Here is a 22,738-nt window from a genome sequence, read left to right as displayed (position 1 = left end):
TTGAAACTTGAAAGAGACTCCGTAACAAAAATTGCATCCCGTTTTTTATCATCCTACAAGTTCCAAAAGCTATTCTAATGTGTTCTGGCTTACTGCAGCACTTTCTACTATCACAGTCTCTGTAATAAATCAATGTATCTTTCTCTTGTCAGACTTGTCAGCCTGTGTCTGGAAGGCTGCCAAGTTCTTCAGTGTTGTGGTTCTGTGATGCATCTCCCCCCTCTATGCACACTGCCTGTGTATTATTTAGATAAGGGCAGCTTCTCTCTTCTCTCTTATCTTTTACAAGCTGGATAAATCCTCCTCTGAGCTGGCTGGGCTTTCACATACTGAGGAATTACATACAGGCACAGCTGTCTGCACTCTGCAGGAAGAAACAACCTGACACTTCAGTGGAAGATAGCTGCAGGGGGAAAGAAACACACAAATGATCTCTTGAGATTCAAAAGGAAGGGTGTATACAGCCTGCTTGTGTATGGATGTATTTTCTATGTGTGGACATACTGTACATCAACCTACTTCCTGTTTTGGTGGCCATTTTGTTTGTTTATAAACAAACTTTTTAAAACTGTTTTTAACCACTTTTAATGCGGCGGGGAGCGGCAAAATTGTGACAGAGGGTAATAGGAGATGTCCCCTAACGCACTGGTATGTTTACTTTTGTGCGATTTTAACAATACAGATTCTCTTTAAAGAGAGCACGAGGTGGGGGTTATAGTAAAAAAAAAAAAACATACTTCCTGATCCGGGGGGAGGGGATCAGGAAGTATGGTATCCCTGACCCTTCTGTGGCCTGCAGTCATTTAGTTTCAGTTTTGTGACCTCTAGGGTCACGATGCTGGGAGCTCTGCTCTGTGTCTCTCATCACAGAGCAGAAAGCAGGGAGAGCAGCCGGGGAGAGACTTAGAGCTGTCCAATAGCAGCTGGGGTGGTATGGGGCATCAGGAATGCCCCCAGTAAGCGTTAAGCAAGGGACTGCCTCTTCTGCATGTAACGCCCCTTCCCTTGAGGTTGCAAAAAACTGAATGCCAGGAATTTCGGGGGTCACAGCGCAGAGGAAGGGGGGTACACAGCATAGGGGACATAAAGGCATGCCATGGAGCAGGGAACGTACACTTTAAAGGGAACCTGAAGCGAGTAAAGTTATTTAAAATAAACACATGACATAGCTGCAAATGAATATTACATACTAACCTCACTGTCAGCTCCTCTCAGAAGCTCACCATTTTCTTCTTAAGGTGGCCACTAATGATCCAATCTTTTTCATCCAATCTTACCATTTCTATGTAATATAAGGTAACTGCCTGATGTATCCATTCATTATATTCACTCAATTTACCCTTATACTACATAGAAATGGTAAGATTGGATTAAAAAGATTGGATCATTAGGGGCCACCATTACAGTGATCCCTTCCAGTTCTGACAAGATTTTGTCAGAACTGAAATATACCAGTTGCTGTCAGTTACTGTATATATCAGCAGCTGTCAGTTACAACTGAATGTGCAAGGTAATGTCCATGTTTTCCTATGGCTCAAGTGTGCGACATTACAGTTTAACAGTTCTGACCAGGAAGCTGTTATGGGGTAATGGCCATTTTCAAAATGGAGAACAGAGAATTCCATTGATCACAGTGGACAAATGGGATGCAGGAGAGGAGAAAGATATTGAGGATGAGGAGTAGACTACACAGGAGGCAAGCATGACCTGTGTATGGTTAGTTTGACTTTTTATTTTCAGTTCAGGTTCTCTTTAAAGAAACTCTGTAACAAAAATTTCAGCCTTATTTTTTCTATCCTATAAGTTCCTATACCTGCTCTAATGTGGTCTGGATTACTGCAGCCTTTTCTAGTTGCACTGTCTCTGTAATATATCTAATCTTCTTTTCTTTGTCAAGCTTTGTTGACCCAGGGAGGAATGGGCTGCCTCTGTTGTAATGAATACAAGTTATGCACACCCCCTGCAGGCTCTGTGTGTGTGCTTTCCTTATTGCTTACTGTTTGTGAGACTGAGGGGGGAGGGAGCTGCCTGTCACATGCTAAGAAACTTTGAGAATCCCAGACTAGAGTGTAGATAAAAATTTGTAGAATATACTGTAACATGATATATATATATATATTTATACACAAACATCACTTCCTGGTTAGCTGCCATGTTTTTTGTTGGTAAACACTGCCTAAAACTGCAATTAAAAGCCAGGATCGCGGTGGAAACGGCAAAGAGGGATCCAGGAGATCACAGTGACTTGATTGGTATGTTTTTTATTCTACAAATCGGACAGTACAGATTCTCTTTAAGTTTCTTCTTCAGCCAGTTCTGTATCATGCCTGAAAAAGAAACTTACAGTTTTGAAAGCTTGCAAAGAAATCTTGTACAGTTAGTCATTAAAGGGGTCACCTAAACAACTTTTGTTGTGTCTTTGTGATTCTTTCCATGACTAACATCGGACCACACGCAACTGAGTATATGAACTTCTCTCTCACAGGTTTGCTTTAATGGACAATGTTCGAATCTAGACATTGCATAGAAAAACCTGTTCTTGAATGGGGGCATTAGGGCTGTGAATGAATTTCCCTGTGCTTAAATTACACAAGGACAGGAAATAAAAGCACAACATTTTAATAACCTCATTTATTCATCTGTGAAATATCATTTGCACAGGAGTTACAAAAACAGTAAAGGGATACAGTACGGAACAGCTGTGCTCTGTATCACCATAAAAAGTATTCTACGTTCCATAAAATGACTTTAATAAATCAGCTTCTACTTTTAAATTCCTAGCGACTCCCCCCACAACATGAAAACGAAAAGCTGATTGGCTGCAGCAGAACCTCACCATTCTTCACAAAATTACTTCCCTTGCTGGAAGAAGGTGACAGGTCCTCTTTGGCACTTAGGAGAAACATTTCTGTGCGTTCCTAACTTCAAGTGTGTTACTTTTTTTTAGTGCAATATAGGAACAGCCAGGAAACACAGTGGTGTAAAAGCCCAGATTCCAAGTAACAAGACTTGAGCTCAAATGAAAACGAACAATGGTGGGTGGGGGGAACACTTTAAAGGGTATGTGTCCATTTCTCTTAAATAGTGTTTGGTTGGCGTCTGGTCTGAGCCAATCCCAGGACTTGAAAAAAATCAGAACAAGATTTTAAAGGCAAGGAAATGAGACAGGCTGTGTTTGGAAAGTGTAGCACAAAGGAAACACAAATCAAATCAGCATTAAATATACAGGTTAACACTGCTCTAGAAGATCTTGATTAAAATTCAGAAAGTTATTTGTGTTGGGAGCTGAATGTACCAGATTTTCTGTCACACTGACATGGCTGTTGTAAGCAATTCTGAAGTAAAAACTGAAGCTCTTACAATACAAATACAAATAGACACCAGCAAAGGTGTAATACACCATTGTTTCTACACAAATGATTACCGGTATCTCTTGATTTTATCTTCAGATTAGGTTTGTTTTCAGATCTGTCCAAAGTGCTTCAGAAAATCAGATCAAACAGGAATAATAAATGTCCACATACAAAAGATCTATAATTAACAGCAATAAGGCAGTGACCTCCTGAGAATGCTATCCTCCTGGCTTTAAAGTATATCTGAAGTGCTGTAAAACTATCACACCAGCCTCAGTATTGGAAAGTCTCTGGATGGTAGAACAAAGTGCTTATGCACAGAAGTAAAAAGCTGGGCATGGACAGCATTATTCAGCTGGGCATGCTCAGATCATGCTCACACATGCTCAGTACGGCTGAAGAAGCCTATTCTACTAGCACTAAGGTGAATAGGTATAGAGGGTACCTATGCTGGATCGGTGGGCTGCAGGAGGATTGGGGAAGTCTCTGGACCACCCATCGGCTTCCCACTACTAAGGTAAGTTTGTAACTGTCCTTTAAACACTTTCACCCCAATTTTTTCTACTCAGATATCCCCAGGCCCAGCCAGCTTTCTGTATCACAGATAAGGTGCCCATACATCAGAAGATTATGAGCAGATTCGACAAAGAGACACATTTATCTATAATCGAATCTGATTAGAGATACATTTGTTTCTTTTGCCCGAAGCTGTCTATATACTGCAGTCCGAGTCCCATCCGATTTCACCATGAAATCTTCAGGGAATCGGCTGAGCCCGCCGTTGTGCCCCTAATGTATAAATGTGTCCCCCCCATGCGCGTGCATTTATACGTGTCCTGGGTACGGCCTTCACGCGGTGCCCGTAACCTCCGGGCGGCTCTCTGTACACGCTACTGTCACATAGCATCTGACGTCAGACGCCCGGAGGTTATGGACACCGTGTGAAGGCCGACACAGGACAGGCAATGTATAAATGAACCACCGGGGGGGGGGGGGGGGGGGGGAGGGGGGAGTGGATGGGGCGCAGGGGCTCCACGCTTATAGATTACGGCGGCTGTTTTGTTGTTCGTTCTGAAATTGGCCGCTGTACAGCCACACGCCTGATCATCCAACTTCAGCCCGACATCTTGCACCAGGCACAATCGACTAACGCAACCAATTTCGGCCCGATATTGGTCGCATCGTCGATCGGGCCTGCACTTGGAGGCCGAAGTCACCTGATGTATGGGCAACTTATCTTATTGGAGTTAAAGTGAGTCATCACAATAGGACAGTGTTGGTTTCCGAGCAGCCAGGCTGATATACAATATTCTGTTACCATTAGACACTGTTGTCATGATGTCCAGGAGATATGCTCCTCAGATTGCGTGGAGCGGAGTCCTTTCAGGTCACTATTATCTTTGGACCTGTATGTCAATCTATTTGTTTCTATAATTACCTCTCGGACTCTGCAGGCATTAGTTGGAATACTCGATAAAGATAGAGGTTTTGCTGATGATAATTCTTGAAAGGCCTATAGATTTTAGTGGAATATTCATTTAAAGTCACAGAGGCCCATGGAAGTCTTTAGTGAAATGTATTATGGGAGGAAGTAAGAAGGCACAGTGTGTTATTGCATAGTAACATCCTTACAATTAAAATATAAGTATCAGGGTACCTGATCCTCGGGAAATGCTGTATGTTGCGTATACACCCCTATTCTTTCTATACTGAAGGAGGACCACTTCTAGACATAGGCCAGCTAGGCATGTGCTTTGAGTTCCACCTAGTGTCTGATCGCTCTGTTTACCTGATCCTCTGGTAATACTGTCTGTTCCAGATACGCCCTTATTCTTTCTATACTGAAGGATAGGCCACCGCGGCATGTGCTTTGAGCTCCACCTAGTGCTCAGGCACGCATTGCATCACTTTATCATGGAGCTGCTGATGCCTACCTATCTTCAGCAGGAACCCAGCAGAGCAGCGGAGGGAGAAGACATGACAGTCTCTGAATATACCTGCCTTCTGCAGGAGCAGCTGGGCGGAGTAAAGGACACACAAAACTACCTTTCTTGTCTTGGCCGACTGACTGGCCAAGAGCATTGTACTCTCCACTTACTCCGCATGCTGCGTGATGTCACTCAAACGCAGATATGCCCCCGACATAGGAACAGAACATGTCGCTAGTCTGCAGGCTGACAACCCGTCTGTCAGCTCCGGTGCAGCCATGTTGTCGTTTAAGATATTATGTACTGATGCCTCGTATGTGTGTAACTTAAACTTGTTCTCTATGATGCAACATAATACCTAATTTGCAGATCACAGATGTGGGATTCAGATCACAGATAGGTAATAGGAGAAATATATACTGTGTGTATAAAAAAAATAAAATAGGCAGCCAGGGTGTTCTCAGATTTCATCAGGGGAGTAAAACCAATAATCGATTATAATGGCGTTACTGATGAGCCATACAACAGGCGGCGGTGCAACATATACATAAATTATCCTATAAAGTATCAGGATTTTGGAATGTATAGCGGTAAAAACAGAAGAGGGATATAACTGGCAGCAGTGCAGTTTATTTCATAACGGAGGAAGCCCTAATTCAGTTTCAGTTTGTATAATTGCATTTCATAGAAATGCATTCGTAAAAATGTTGCATTTAAAATGATACTGCAAAAATTTTAGGTTTTTGCAAAATAAAAATACAATCTCATGGCTGCAAAAGATGACAGGTGCCCAAATCCTCACTGTCCGCAACAGGCAGCTTATTACCACTCCCTCCTCCTTCCAGGCACCCCTGCACAGGTAGCGGTGGTACGATCCACATAGCTAGTGAGGAGTGGCCAAGCTTAATCTATGCTGCAACCACGCCTTCCTAGTGACTGAGAGCCTTTCTACTGGTTGTCAGTATCCGGGGAAGTGTGGTTACCTCGGGGATCACAATCAGCCCCACAAAAAGACCAGTCCATTTCTTAAAGAGGTGAGACGTGTGGGTGGAACAAGGATGTGGTCTCACAGCTTAGGTTCTTTTTAATAGAGATTATATCAATTAACTTCTGCGCTAAAATTTTTTTGCAAAATAAAAATACTACCTGCACCATTTCATCTCCTCATCAGAGACCCACTGATTACTTCCAGTCAGAGCCTGAGAGTGTTACTCTCACTGAGTGGGAGGAAGTGTGCAGGCAGGAGATGAAGTCATGCCTCTCTGTTGACTTATCACAGTCTATCAGGAAGCTTGGCCTCACTGAGTGGGAGGAGGCGTGCAGGCAGGGAGAGATGAAGCCACGCCTCCCTGTTGACTTATAGTCTATCCTGAAGCTTGGCCTGGGGCTCACTGAGTGGGAGGAAGCTTGTAGGCAGGGAGAGATGAAGCCACGCCTCCCTGTTGACTTATAGTGTATCCTGAAGCTTGGCCTTGGGCTCACTGAGTGGGAGGAAGCTTGTAGGCAGGGAGAGATGAAGCCACGCCTCCCTGTTGACTCATCATAGTCTATTAGGATGCTTGGCATTGGGCTCACTGAGTGGGAGGAAGCTTGTAGGCAGGGAGAGATGAAGCCACGCCTCCCCGTTGACTCATCATAGTCTATTAGGATGCTTGGCATTGGGCTCACTGAGTGGGAGGAAGCTTGTAGGCAGGGAGAGATGACGCCACGCCTCCCTGTTGACTCATCATAGTCTATTAGGATGCTTGGCATTGGGCTCATTGAGTGGGAGGAAGTGTGCAAACGGGGAGAGATGAAGCCACGCCTCTCTGTTGACTCACCATAGTCTAGTATCAGGGCTCACTGGGTGTGCAGGCAGGGGGAGATTACTGAGGATCCATGAATTGGTGAAGCGGCTATTTTCATTTTGTAATTTGTAAAACTGCAATCTAACTTTTTTTTTTATAAAAGGTTTTGTTGTTGTTAATTTACACACCGTAAATGTTCTACGAGGTAAATTTTTAAACAAAACTGCTTGAACTAGCACTGTAAATGCATCATTTTTCTTTGAAATGCTTTAGAACAGCTGCTGGCTACTAGATCGGCAGTTAGTAGCTTTCATCTGCCAGCAAGACTTCAGGTGGCCACACACCATACAATTTTTTTTAAATATCCGCTCAATTCAAAACTCTTCAAAAATCTGACCAATGTACCACACACCTATGTTCAACTTTTTCCCAATCATGAATAATATAATTGAAAGCTCAGAAAAAATTGATTGGAACTATACATGAGTAATTGACAATCCATCACACACCATACAATTCTTGATAAAGTTTGTCTGAAATTTCCAACATGTCCAATCTCCAAGAATCGAAAAAATGGGAAATTTGATCGGATTTATCGATCGAAAACAAAGAAAAGCTCTCACTTTTTCGGGACAATTGATCAAAATTATTGAATTGGTGAAAAATTGGATCTTTTAATTGTATGGTGTGTGGCCACCTTTACACATCCTGGGTCCGTGGAGATTTACCTGTTGGGAGAGCTTCCTGTTCATCCCTAGAAGCTGAAAAGCCCCCCTCCCCCCATTGTGCGCCCCCATCAGAACTTCAGTGCTCCACCTGGGTTTGGTGATGACGGGAATAAACTGACTAGCATAAGGTCCAAAAATTCTTCAGCAAGTACGGTAATAGGCAGCAGCGAGTAAAAAGGAATGAAGGAGATGCCGATATGAATTTTTAAAAGACCCAGGATATTACTTATCTCTCTCGATGAGGAATGTTATTTCGTTTAAGAGCAACAACAAAAAAAGTAAACTAAAAAATAAGGCACATACCACAGTTTTCTGTAAAATCAGAAAAACCTGCGCACATCCGAGTGCAATAAATGAGTTTATCTGAAACCGATGAAAGTATACTGCAGCTTTCTTTGGCAAGTAGTGTTCCCTGTTGCACAGATTTGGCACGGGTGGTTTGAAAGAATTTTTAAATAGCTAAAAGTTTTGTATTTTTCCCAAAATCTATTCTGCATCCAAGATGGCTGCCGTACTGACTGCCACGAGCAAGTATGGCTGTTCATCCAGGTTCCTCTGCCAAGGAGGATTCTCAGACGCAGCAGACTTTGAGAAGCTGTCCATAATCTGTGTGTTGGCCGGCGGAGACAGGACGGAGTGGCGTTCGCTGTGCTGGCTGGCGTCTCCGCCTCCATGTTGTGCTCACTCGTTGTTTCGGTTCCTCTCGTTGGGTGAGAACCTTCCTGTTTGGTGGAAATGCATTCTGGGACGGAAGTTCCTGCCGGAGGTGATGAGGTCTCCGTACCCCTGCTGGTGAGAGAAGGCGTAGCCGGAACGCCGGGAGCTGGTGCGGCGGATCTGCTTCTTGCGCACAGGAGGAGCGGGACGCCTCTTCGCTTCTCTGATTTTCTTTTGGACCTGTAAAAAAAACAGCAATTTTTTTTCGAGTTAGTGGACTTAGGTACCTGCTATTCATTGTAAAAGATATTTAGGCAACCTTTGTTATGTTAAAGTGGATCCGAGGTGAAATTTTACTCATTGCATAATTGTGTTCCTTTCCTATTGCTTATAGGGCATTCCTCAAGCCAAATACTTTTTGGTTTTTTTTTTATACTCTAATTCCCTATAAACCAAAAAAGCCACGCCCACAGGTTTTCAGAGAGCCTTGGCAGTAGCAAGGGCTCATGGGAGCTCAGTCTGGGCAGGAGGAGGGGGAGGTGTTACTAGCCATTGATTTCAGAGGCAGAAGGGAGGAGGAGGGGGATTAGGCTGATGGCTCAAGATGCAGATAAGCCTGCCTCTGTGTAATGTTTACAAACAACATGGCTGCTGTCATTGTATCACAGGAATAAATAATCATATTCTATTAAAACTGTTTGCAGCTAGATTTGCTGTGTAAACCATCTAAACTTTAGATAAGATATATAGACAAGTTATTTGTTATAGTTAGTTTTTCATCTCGGATCCGCTTTAATCAGTAGGCCCCCATTTACTGTAGTTGTTAAAATTACCATTCATCTGTGTCTTTTTAGAACTAGCAGTTGGCCATAAAAATTGCATAAAGTACTGTCTGACAAGAATAGCTCCTTGTGCCCACATCAAGCAGCTGTCACCCCAAGCATGTGCCTGGTTTGTCTATGCCTAAATTATTATCGTATACAATAAAGCCTAACTGTCCCTGCACACACTCTTGTCCCTGTGTCCGTGGGTTAGTGCTACTGTGCATGGACAGCTGTTGGGACAGGAGGACAGGGCCAGGGAGCCGGGCGAGGGCGTGCACTTGCGCACTGACATGCGGCAGTGGCGGCGATGAGAGAGAGAGAGACCTAGAGCCCGTTTTTAAATATACTTAGGTCTACTAGTGTACATATAAAGCTCTGACATCTTTTGCAGCCTTTTACATACAATATATAATGCATTGAACAGGAATTTGCGTTATGGTTGATAAGTGACGACGTGTTAGGGCTTTTTCACACCAAAAATCACAAAAACGATAGCAAAACGCAAATGCGTTTTGAGATTTTTGCTATAGCCTCAATCAAAATTCAGAAAAATGCAGCAGAACTATGGTTGCCTTTTTAGAAAAATCATAAATACATTCCCGCAATGCCAATTGTAACTTTACTGTACTTGCGTTTTGGGAAAATCGCACGCCTTATCAAAAACGGAACGCAGCTGATGTGAAAGGGCCCTTATGATACACAGGAAGATGGGTGGTCAGTGATTAAAGAGAACCCAAGGCGGGGTTCTATGAATGCAATCCACATACAGAGGCTGGGTCTGCCTATACAGCCCAGCCTCTGTTGCTATTTCAATCCCCCCTAACTTCCCCCTGCACTCTGCAATCAGCCATAAATCACAGCCGCTGATTGGAGGGAAGGGACGCGGGCGGGGACCGGAGCTCTGCAGGAGGCAGGGGAGCAGCAGACTGACAGGACAGATGTAAACACAGCCCGCATAGCGTGGCTGTGATTTATGGCTGGTTGCAGAGTGCAGGGGGAAGTTAGGGGGGATTTAAGTAGCAACAGAGGCTGGGCTGTATAGGCAGACCCAGCCTCTGTATGTGGATTGCATTCATAGAAGCCCACCTCAGGTTCTCTTTAAGGCTGAAAGTACACAAAGCAGTGCAGAAAACCATGCGTTTTCTGCACCATGCCTTTTTATTTTTTGGGCGGAGTTTTTGGTGCAGCTTTGTATGCATTTGCAAATGCGTTTCGCATTTGGGTTTTTCATGCATTTTGCATTTTTTACCAATTCACCTAATCAATGGAATAAAATACAGAACATATATACTGTATATATATATATATTTATTTTTTTAAAGCGCATGTAAAAACGCATACCTCAGTATCTCCATTGAGATGCATGTTCTGCGTTTTACATGCGGTTTTGAAAATTATGCAGCAAGTTGTACGTTTAAAAAAAAAAAATGCACAATGTGAAATGCGAGTATATGCATTTTTACATGCGGCCCATAGACTTTCATTAGCGGCAGCATATCTGCCTGGTGTGTTCCTAGCCTCAGAGCCTCGATGATGAAGGATCAGCATGGCAGGGTTAGTTGTTTGATATACGGAACTTACACTGTCGCTGTAGGTGGGCCTCAGCAGCGACCTCAGGAACCTGTAGGCCACCACGGGAAGGACGCAGAGGACAGTGGTCAGGAAGATGGCCAGCCAGATGCTGGGCTGGTTCAGAGAGTTCCGCGCCGTCCCTGGAAGACACACATCATCAGAGTCAAATGCAGAATAGTAATTCAACACCAATGAATCCTCACATTAAAGCGGTCTAACACCCAGCATTACAACTTTGCTTTAAAAGATTGCTTACAGCTTAGAAACTATTATGCCAGATTTTTTTAAAAGCAGAAATTCACTGAATGGGTTAAACATGACATTTTAGTTTTGGATTTAGCTAGAAATCCGCATCGGTGCTGAGGTTTTGTTACAAATGTATCTTTGTTTGGAATGCAAATAGACCTCTGAGAAGCCTGTCTGGGAAGCCCTCTGTGCTCTTTCAGAGAGGTGTTTGTATATTTACATTGTAAATAGATACATTTGTATCTAATAACCTCAGCACAGAGGAGGATTTCTAGCTAAATGCAATGTTTAATCCATTCAGTGAATTTCTGCTAAAAAAAAAAATCTGGCATAATAGTTTCTAAGTTGTAAGCAATCTTTTAAAGCAAAGTTGAAATGCTGGGTGTTTTTCTTTTTAAGGCCCCCTCCACACATGACAGAATTTGTGTGCGTTTTCCATTTTTACAAATTCGCTTTCTCCACACATCTGATTCGAGTCAATGGCATCACATTTAGGGCTTGATTCACAAAATAATGGACTACATGTATGTATGTTTTTTTTCTCAGAGTGGATGTTGAAATATGTAAGTCCATGGAAATGTGAATTTTCATATTCTAAATGTGAAAATTTGCATGTTAATTGCACAAGAGGCTATTAAATGCTTGTTCATACTTTAATCATGTCCCATCTTGATTACTGTACTGAATGGCATCTGCTCAGTCCAACAGTCAAAAGTGTGCTTTTGTAAAGAATACATGGAGAATTCCCCATGAGCAGATGGACTAGTCCGAAACCTGACAGATCTGTTAGATATTTACTACCTACTTAAAGGGAAGGTCCAAGCAAAAAAAAAAAATGAGTTTCACTTTCCTGGGGCTTCTACCAGCCCCATGCAGCCATCCTGTGGCCTCGTAGTCACTCACTGCTGCTCCAGGCCCCCGCTGGCAGCTTTCTGACCTCAGAGGTCAGGGCCGAATTGCGTACATTTTTCCACATTCCCGCTAGTGCAGGAACATTAACACATACATTTTTATGCGTTCGTGGTGCAACGTGTACATTTTTGTTCCTGCACTAGCTGGAATGCGTAAAAATGTATGAAATGTGGCCCTGACCTCCGAGGTCAGAAAGCTGCCAGCGGGGGACTGGAGCAGCAGTGAGTGACTACGAGGGCACAGGATGGCTACATGGGGCTGGTAGAAGCCCCAGGTAAGTGAAACTCATTTTTTTTTTTTTGCTTGGACCTTCCCTTTAAAGTGATAGGAGCATAGAAAACAATTTTTAGCTAGTTTTACTCTGGAAGAAATGTACCGCATTTTTGTGGACCATAAGACGCTCCTGACCAAATGATGCACAAAAACCAAAGGAAAAAAATATATATACTAAACCTGGTGCGTCCATGGTGCAGGGGTGTCTTGTGGATCTTTTCGCCCCAATTATATTCTCCTGTTCCTCTTGTGTGGCCGTGTCCACCTTGTACCTTTTGTTCCCCCCTTGTGTTGTCCTGTGTCCCCCTGTGTCCTTCTCTGTCCCCCTGCATCCTTCTCTGTGCCCCTGTATTCTCCTTTGTCCCTCTGCGTCCTCCACTGCCCCCGTGTCATTCTCTGTATCCCTCACTGTCCCCCTGTGTAATCCTCTGTATGCCTCACTGTCCCCCTGCATCATCCTCTGTCCCCCTGCATCCTCCACAGTCCCCCTGTGTCATCATCTATCCCTCTGCAACCTCCACTGTCCCCCTGCATCTTTCTCTGCTCCCCTGTATCCCTATCTGTCCTTCTTCTGCCTCCCATTCACCGGAGCAGCACAATGTCATCCCATAAAGATGCTGCCGGCCAACCGCATCAGTAGAACAATAAGTTACAGGTGTGGTGCAGAGATGATGGAGCTTCTTACCTTAGCAGAACCACTCGCTAAGAGTCATCGCGTAAAGATGCTCTGTCATCCCTGCCCTACACCTGTAACTGCTATTCTTCTACTGGTGCCGAGGGTCTTATGGGCGGGACCAACACTCTGTCTTTGGGCCAATACTGCACTCGCTTACAGTGATTGACACCAGTAAAGAACAGCAATTGAAATTACAGGTGTAGTGTGGGATGACAAAGCTTCTTGTGTCAATGAAGAAACCAGCGGGCACCTGTGATTGGCAGCAACCACTGCTGTAATTGGCCAAGATAGGTAGTGCACCTGGTGCTTGCTGGAGAGCGGACCAGTGTACCAGTGCAAATCTCTCTTCAGCTCTCCTCTCCTGGTTGCACAGCTCGGTTACTGCCATATTGACAGCCTCACTCCTCTTGCACTGCATGATTTCGAGGGTCCATATTCGATCCATAAGACACACTGACTTTTCCCTCCACTTTTGGGAGAGAGCGTCTAATGGTCCGAAAAATATGTAACCTTTTATTTGTACCTTTTCCTTTAGATTGTAAGCTCGCAAGGGGAGGACTCTTTCACCCTATTGTGATTTGGAATTTGTTATTCATTTTGTGTCTTGCAATTTCTTATACATTCTATACATCATGTTATATTTGCCACTGTAATGACCAATTATGGACCAGTGTCTATATTTGGTGTACACCATTGTTTGTATTATTATGCACCCCATATGTTTGTTTCGCTTACTTTGTACTGCGCCATGGAATATGCTGGCACTTTATAAATCAATAATATTAATTTGTATGTGTTTACATGTATTTTAAAAATGTTCATGATAGTGGTCCTTTAAAAGGAACCTTAACTGAGAGGGATATGGATGTTTCCTTTTTAACAATACCAGTTGCCTGACTCTCCTGCTGATCTCTTTGGCTGCAGTAGTGGTTGAATCACACACCTGAAACAAGCATGCAGCTAATCCAGTCTGATCCGCATGCTTGTTGAGGGGCTGTGGCTAACAGTATTAGAGACACAGGATCAGCAGGACTGTCAGGCAACTGGTATTATTTTAATACCAAAAAATCCATATCCTCCTCAGTTTAGGTTCCCTTTAAAGGGACTCCGAGCACCTCTCATGGGCATGCCTTTAAGCCAGACGACTTCCAACAAAGTTGTGCTATGACCCCTCTGGAGGAGCCTCTTGCAATGGCCATGCGTGTCACTTCCTCTTCCTGCTTCATTCAGTGATGCACTTCTCTAACAGAGAAGACAGGGGTGACCCGGAAGTTATAACATAGCCAAGATGGCAGCCGCGATTTTAAAATTGCAATCGAACGAAAACTATTTGGTGTAGAACGGCGATTCAGGCATCAAATGAAGAGGAGAGCACAAGCTACAGAACAGCGACAGCTACAGGTATGCATCTTTAAGTACTTTGCAGTACTGTTCGCAGTCTTAAAGGCATGCCTATGAGAGGTACTCGGAGTCCCTTTAAATCATGGTCTACTATTTGCCTATTATTTGCCATGGCACTTACCAATGAATGGAAAGGAACCTGTGAAGATCAGGTACATCCCGTCGCTGTACATGGTGAAACTTATGGCGAAGTAGACCGCTATACTTCCCCAAATGAAGAACTGATTGACTGCCGTCCAGTACGCCGTGTCCAGGCCAATCTATGAAAACAAAATGGAGGTTGTGCGGTCATGTTGGAGGAAAAAGAGAGTTCTCTGTTTGATTAAAGTGGAACTAAACTCAGAACTTCCTCTCTGCTCTAAAAAGATTATCCACCGTATGATAACCTGAAGTTTTAGGGGTACCTGAACTCTTTCACAGAAAACATAGAGAAATGAACCCTGTAAGTATTTAGGGAGTTTAGCCTGTCTGATTCCCCCTCATCTATGACTAATCACAACTGTAATTTTATCTCTCAGCTGTGTCAGCTCAGGAATCTTGGCAGTCTCGGCAGAGCAGCTAATTTGTAAACACAGGATGTTGACCCTATGTCTGCTTCCATGAAAGCAGGAAGTAGACACACTGCAGATGTACTGCAGGATTCCTATCAGCTGTAACAAAGAAATGTCTTCCTTTAAAGGTTATTATGCTTTTGCTTATCTTTTAGAGCAGACAGGAAGATCTGAGTTCAGGTCCGCTTTAACTTGGTTTCACTTTTGCAGGGAGCACTGAAAGGGTTAAGTCTCAGTGGTTACTGTATGGGGAGAGCTGCCTTGGCAGAGTTCCCCTGCAGTCTATTCACGATTACTGATAACAACAACTTAGACACTTCGATATGGCTAAAAAGTGAATTTCTTCAGCAACTATTTGTGGAATAAAGACTTTATTGTGTGCTGTGCAAGAGTTTGGGTCCGCTTTAAAGAGAATCTGTACTGTTCGATCTGTACAATAAAAAACATATTAATCGAATCACTGTGATTTCCTTGATCCCTCTTTGCCGTTTCCGCCTCTCCCCGCCGAAATCCTGGCTTTTAATCGCCAGTTTTAGGCAGTGTTTACAAACAAAAAACATGGCCGCTAACCAGGAAGTGATGTATGTGTATAATTATATCATGTTACGGTATACTACAAGTTTTTATTACATAGTGAATTTTCTGCACTCCAGTCAGGGTTTCTCAGCTCCCTCCCCCGTCAGACAAGCTGAAATTGAGAGCAGAGACCTGTCTGTGACTAATAAACAAAGCACACACACAGAGCCTGCAGGGGGTGTGGAGGGGGCGTGCATAACTTCTCCCTATCACAGCAGAGGCAGTGGATTCCTCTCTGGATCGACAAAGCTTGACAAAGAAAAGAAGATTAGATATATTACAGAGACAAAGCAAATCGAAAAGGCTGCAGTAATGCAGACCACATTGGAACAGGTATAGAAACTTATAGGATAGAAGAAATAAGGCTGAAAATTTTGTTACAGAGTCTCTTTAAAGAGACACTGAAGCGAAAAAAAAATATATGATATAATGAATTGGTTGTGTACTATGAATAATTACTAGAAGATTAGCAGCAAAGAAAATATTCTCATATTTTTATTTTCAGGTATATAGTTTTTTCTAACATTGCATCATTCTATAATATGTGCAGATTACACAACACTCAGCATTCAAAATGATTCTTTCAGAGCAGTCTGTTAATTAATGACCTCTCCTCTGCCAGAGAAAAAGTAAATAGTTAACTAACAGTTGAGATAATAAAAGTCAGAAAACAGCCCTCTCCACGACTTTGAAAGTCGTAGAGATAATGGCTTTTTTGTATAGAGATAACAACTGGAGTTTCTTAACTCTTCCTGTACTGGAAACAATTAGACTGATGTATCTGATCTTAAGGTTTTATTTCTTAGCTGTACTACACATACAAATCATAATATCATAGTTTTTTTTCCGCTTCAGTGTCTCTTTAAGAAGCGGGGCTGCGGCTCTGTCACTACAAGACTGATCACATCCTCTGATGGTTGTAGATCTGCTGCAGTTACCAGCTGTCTGTTACATCAAGCATATTTATGGAACTTTTTCTATGCAGGTGTGGTGGGGTGATTGATAGAGATAATGAATCCATTACCTGGGCCGATACCACAAGCAGCAAACATGTCTGAGCCATCAGAGCAAAAGACTGGTAGTCGGAGATCGCCTTCCCATCATCCCTCACGGTGTCATACAGCGCCCCACACGGCACAAAGAACAGGACTAGGGAGCTGTACACCCCGTGGATCACACACTTCACAAACTCCTTGATGTTGAAGTAGCGGTTATTCTGTCCCGGCTCATACAGCTTTGGATACTCCATGCTCCAGCGGTCATCCACATCCTGTGAGAGAGAGAGAGAGAGAGAGAGCCTTTTTAGTAAAACATGAGGTCACTGCTGTTTTTCTCATATAAAAACCAGTTAGAATCTTTTACTATCTCAAAGCTGATAATTCTTAAATGATACCCGAAGTGGCATGTGACATGATGAGATAGACATGTGTATGTACAGTGCCTAGCACACAACAAACTATGCTGTGTTCCTTTTTTTTCTTTCTCTGCCTGAAATAGTTAAATATCAGGTATGTAAGTGGCTGACTCAGTCCTGACTCAGACAGGAAGTGACTACAGTGTGACCCTCACTGATAAGAATTTCCCCTTTTTACCTCTTTCTTGCTCTCAGAAGCCATTTTCTGCTAGGAAAGGGTTTTATAGTTGGAATTTCTTATCAGTGAGGGTCACACTGTAGTCACTTCCTGTCTGAGTCGGGACTGAGTCAGCCACGTACATACCTAATATCTAATTCTTTCAGGCAGTGAAAGAAAAAAAGGAACACGGCATAGTTATGTGTGTGCTAGGTACTGTACAAACACATGTCTAGCTCATCATGTCACTTCGGGTATCCTTTAACCAGTAGCCGACCGCGTCACACCGATCAGCGTAAAGTCCTGGGGCTCTGGTTTGCAGGAGATCGTGCATAGGCTGAAGCCTATGACAGCTGATCACGTGGATTGGCTGGCGGGGGGAGGGAGGGAGGGGGGAGTATGAGAAATATAAAAAAAAAACACTTTTTTTAAATTAAAAACAAACATATAAACAAAAATAAATGAATAAACAAACATCTGGGGGGCGATCAGACCCCACCAACAGAGAGCTCTGTTGGTGGGGAGAAAAGGGATCACTAGTGTGATGTGTCGTGTGGCCCTGCAGCTTGGCCTTAAAGCTGCAGTGGCCAATTTATCTAAAAATGTCCTGGTCACTAGGAGGGTTTAACACCATGGTTCTCAAGAGGTAAAAAAATACAGGCCAGGGTTGCTGGATCTCTCAAGGGGTCCATATTGGTCATGTCTAAAGCTGACCATACATATATAGAGTTCCACCCAATGCTCAAAATTTGATTGAACGAACATTTAAAGGAATCGATTCCCACCTGATCAGAGTGATTAGATCTGAATGGGAAACTCAATGTGTGTATGGGCACCTTTTAGGATCATACATAGACTAGGTTAAACTTGGCCTAGGCAACCGCTTAAAACTGCCTCTGATGAAAATATAGTGTGTGTACAGCACCCCCTGCTGGATCATCTCGGCACGAACGCTGCCCGACATGCTTCTTTTCCCTTCTTTGTGCGCCCCTTGTCATGCCTTCACCCCCTTCATAGTATCAGATTGTGTCGCTAGAATGTAGGCTAGCAACATGTCTGTAGAGCCTCTGCCATGAACTGTCATCAGAGGGATTATCTTCTGATCCCTGTTGGGTGACAGGAATCTCAATGTACCCAGCTTTAGTATAAATCAGCCCAGTGAATTATTAGACCAATAAAAGCGCCAGGGATACCATGATAATTCATGATGTACTTATCAGGCTCCTCTGGATGAGATTTGTGCCTCTGGGAAGCTGCGGAATACTCTGTATTAGTGAGGACACACTGGTGTTTACCAACTGCAACTTTAACTCTCATACCTTCCTGCTTTAAAGAGGTATTCAACTCTAAAATTGAAATGAAAAAAATTTAATGAAAATGTAAAAAAATAAAAAAAAAGTATTGTGTTAAAGTAATATCTCTAGTAAGACCCTTCCTTACAATCACTTTTTTTGATTGTTGAAGTGTAACAAACATTTTATCAGGGCTGTGGAGTCGGAGCAATTTTGGGTACCTGGAGTCGGTGGTTTCATAAACTGAAGAGTATTTTTGTACCGATTTCACAGCCCAGCTTTTTACGCGGTACATTTTACACTGGTTATTTCTTGCCTTTACCAAAGAGGCTGTAATCTAAATTGTGCTTCTGATAATGTATAATCACATGCATGGAGGAATGAGTATATTGGTGAAGTTTTTACAAAGCAGGGCCATTCCTGCTGACTCCTCAGGGAGGCCCTGCTTGACTTTCTCCACACAGTCTCTTCCTCTGTTGCCGGGCAAAAAATAACCAGAGTAAAATGTACAGTGTGAAATATTTTGTACACTTGAACAATAAAAAAAAATGATGGTAAGGCGGAGTCTTATAGATATTACTTTAATCATGACAATAGTGTTTTTTTTTTTTTAGATTTTATTTATTTATTCAATACCACTCTAAGCCCTGCCCAAATTATTTATCTAGTAGTTGTAACAGGGCTGTGGCATCAGAGTCGAGTAGTCAGTGCAATTTTGGGCACTCTGAGTTGGAGTCGGTGGTTTCATAAACTGAGGAATCGGAGTTGGATGATTTTTGTATCAAATCCACAACACTGGTAAGTATTAGACTAAGAAGTCTGAGCCATTTTGGGTGCTTGGAGTTGGTAGTTTCATAAACGGAGGAGTCGGAGTTGGATGGATTTTTGTACCGACTCCACAGCCCTGATGTAACGATTATGCCACTACTCAGATGACTGAATGTTGGTGATCTGCGGAATAATGGTTTTACAGGACCTTACCACAGGAGTTGGCAAGGAACACTCAGGACACCAACAGAACAGACCAGACACAAGGCCCCTCAGTGGGGCTGGAAGGTACAGACAGATAAATACGGTTCTAACGGTCACCTGTGGAGCAGGTGATTCAGACCTTACTGCAGTCTCAGAGATACAAATGACGCGGCTCTAATGGTCATCTGTGGAGCAGGTGATTCAGACCTTACTGCAGTCTCAGCGATACAAATGACACGGCTCTAATGGTCATCTGTGGAGCAGGTGATTCAGACCTTACTGCAGTCTCAGAGATACAAATGACACGGCTCTAATGGTCATCTGTGGAGCAGGTGATTCAGACCTTACTGCAGTCTCAGCGATACAAATGACACGACTCTAATGGTCATCTGTGGAGCAGGTGATTCAGACCTTACTGCAGTCTCAGCGATACAAATGACACGACTCTAATGGTCATCTGTGGAGCAGGTGACTCAGACCTTACTGCAGTCTCAGCAACACGTTCCTTCCGTAGTCTGGACTCTCCACGGGGAGGAGTCAGACAGGGAGAGGGAAGGACAGAACGTGAGTGACACCAGATAGAGGGTGTCACTAACAGGTCTGGCGTTCTGTAACGATCGGTGTCAGCAACCAGAGGGAATCCGATCCTTGGCGATCCGCAGTATCCCCAAGAATACAGATATACCCGATTATTGAGGATCTGCGGAATCGTCAATAATCAGATATGTCTAACCTCTAGACACCAGGGAGAGTGTAAGTGTTTGGTGCAACAGTAATGTTTTGAGGGCTGCACCTCAAGAGCAGGTACAGGGCAGCAAGGAGTACTGCGCAAGTACAGATTCCTTCCGAAGGCCTAGACCCGAGGGAGGAGTCAGGCTGAGCGCAGGAAGGACAGAGCGTGAGTGACACCAAAGGTAGTGTCACTAACGGATCTGGGAACTGCCTCTAACAGTAAGGTCAGTTCTCGCGGTCGGGCAAGCCAGGTCGAAAACACACGGACAGACAAAGTACAGATTCAAAAGGCAGAGGCGGAGTCTAAAGTACAGGCAGGGTTCGGCAACAGAGTATCAGAAATATCGAGGTACAGAATCAGGAGTGCAGATGCGGAGTCTAGAGGCGAGCCGGGGTTCGGCAACAGAGTATCAGAATAGCAAAGTACAAGATCAGAGTTTCAGAAGAATGGTCAGACAGGAAAACAGGTCATGACAATAATCACAATCAAACTAGTACTTTAAACTATCAACAGAATCTAGCTAAGTGTGGATCCCCGGCTCCGGCCGGTTCTAGCACACTTTGGGATCTGACTATGGTCTGAGTGCCTTCACGCAAGTGTTAGCAATGGCAGACAACCAGCAACTGACAAGCAGCAGAATATATAGTTGCTGGACTCTGCTGCCCCGCCCGAAACATTCAGCCAATCATGAGTCCTGCAAGAGTCAGCTGATCTTCCTGATCAGCTGACCCTTCCCCTGCTAGTATAAAGGTCCTGCATTCAGGCCCGCGCGTGCATAGCTCTCCATCTGTCTAGGTGCACTAACAGACCCAGCCACACCAAGCACATGCTGCTGCATGCAAACAGCCGCTTTGCTGTCAAGACATGCGGCGGCTTTTCTGTGTTCCACCACACCGCCAGACGCGTGCAACCGCTGCGTAGGACGCGGAGTCAGCCGCCTAGCTCTTGGCACATGCGGCGGCTTTTCCGCGTTTCCTCACACCTGAGTTGTAGAATAAATTAATGATCTCTAACTATAAATAATAATAAAAAAAGAGAATAGATTTGCTCTAGCACAGGGGTCTCAAACTCAATTTACCTGGGGGCCGCAGGAGGCAAAGTCAGGATGAGGCTGGGCCGCATAAGGGATTTCACAATCGCGGCGCATCGCCGCCTCTCTCACTCTTCCTTCACAGAGAGGGGGGGAGAGAGGCGGCGATTGACATCAGGAGGGGCAGAGTTGAAGCTGAAAGCTCTGCCCCTTCCAGGAAATGCCGGCGGATTGCCCCCCGGGCGATTTGGGGGCTCTGCAGCCCTTGTTTAGCGGCGGGGATGCGGCGGATTACTTGGGAGCACTGAAGCGAACTATAAGGAAGCTTTTGCCGGCGAGGGCCACAAAATATTGTATCGAGGGTCGCAAATGGCCCGCGGGCCGCGAGTTTGAGACCCCTGCTCTAGCATAAAGAAGTAACACAACCCGCTCTTGCCGCTAATCCTGTCCCTGACACCCCTGGGGCTCATTTACCACTTCAGCACCACAGGATTTTTTGCTTAAAAACCAGAGCAATTTTCACATTTCAGCGCTCCTCCCATTCATTCACCAATAACTTTATTGCTACTCATCAGATGTAAATGATCTATTTCTTGTTTTTTTGCCACAAATTATGCTTTGTGAGGGTGATATTTGCTTTTAGTAATTTTGTTATTATCTGTGCATTTTAAAGGGAAAAATGAGAAAAAAAAAAGAAAAAATACACTATTTCTCCATTTCCATCCACTATAGTTTTCAAATAAACAATGTTACCATAGGTAAAACCCACACATTGTATTTGCTAATTTGTCCTGGTTATCTCAACATTTAAATAATGTTCCTAGTACAATGTATGGCGATAATATATTAGTTTCTGGTTTGTGTTTTTTGTTTTCTCATTGTACTCTATCAGTAATTAAAAGCCCTTATCTTCATGATTAACAGTAATATACTCTCATGGCATACATATTTTAACAGCTAAGTCCCTAGGCTAGCTATGTATTCTCTTTTCAATGCTGTCACTTTTGTTTTTTTTTACAAGTATTTATTTGGGGGTCTAGAGTACATGAAAATAACAGTTTTATTGCTTTTCATTCAGTTTCCCGGTAAAAAAAATCACATGACTTAGCCCTCAGTTGTCAAACAACACACAATCTATTCTCTCACTAGTCACAGTTAAAATGATACCCTATATACATAATCAGATAGCTTATTGGGCATACAGCACACTGTTAACCACAAGTACGCCTATCTACTCCCCTGAGCTTCAGATGAAGTTTTGTGGAGAGTAGATAAGCGTAGCAAGGGATTCAAAGTGGTTAAGTGAACCAGAGACGAAGCACCCTCATGTATTTTACCATATATATCAGTAGGAACATTAGAGAAAACACCTACCCAGCTCTCTCTTTTATCCTTCACTGCTCAGCCTGCTTGTTAGCAGCCCTGATAAAATCCCCCACTGAACATTCAGTCAGGAATCATTATCGCTGAGTCATTATAGCAGAGCCAGGGGGCAGGCTTGGGCTTGAAAAGACATCACAGAAGACAGACTCAGCTATAATGATTCCTGAGCAAAGCCAGACTGAATGCTCAGTCTGCGATTTTATCAGGGCTGATAACAAGCAGGCTGAGCAGTGAAGGATAAAACAGAGAGCAGGGTAGGTGTTTTCTCTAATG

General features: G+C 43.6%; 1 protein-coding gene across 5 annotated transcripts in view; it reads right to left on the bottom strand.

Annotated features, from left to right (window-relative positions):
• Nucleotides 1-2,616: 2,616 nt before the first annotated feature.
• The window catches only part of LOC137531647 (phospholipid-transporting ATPase ID-like), a 240,948-nt gene continuing 220,826 nt past the window's right edge, over nucleotides 2,617-22,738 (bottom strand). For all 5 annotated transcript variants that reach the window (XM_068251600.1, XM_068251614.1, XM_068251623.1 and 2 more), the window contains 4 exons: nucleotides 16,509-16,754; nucleotides 14,479-14,617; nucleotides 10,859-10,989; nucleotides 2,617-8,693 (listed from right to left, as the gene is read on the bottom strand). In XM_068251600.1, the coding sequence (XP_068107701.1) occupies nucleotides 8,478-8,693; nucleotides 10,859-10,989; nucleotides 14,479-14,617; nucleotides 16,509-16,754 (732 nt within the window). In that variant the 3' untranslated portion in view covers nucleotides 2,617-8,477. The remainder of the gene's footprint in view (nucleotides 8,694-10,858; nucleotides 10,990-14,478; nucleotides 14,618-16,508; nucleotides 16,755-22,738) is intronic.

Source organism: Hyperolius riggenbachi, chromosome 1, assembly GCF_040937935.1.
Source record: "Hyperolius riggenbachi isolate aHypRig1 chromosome 1, aHypRig1.pri, whole genome shotgun sequence".
Classification (NCBI taxonomy): Eukaryota; Metazoa; Chordata; class Amphibia; order Anura; family Hyperoliidae; genus Hyperolius; species Hyperolius riggenbachi.
Note: the sequence above shows the minus strand (reverse complement) of the source record. Positions and strands in the feature narration are given on the sequence as shown.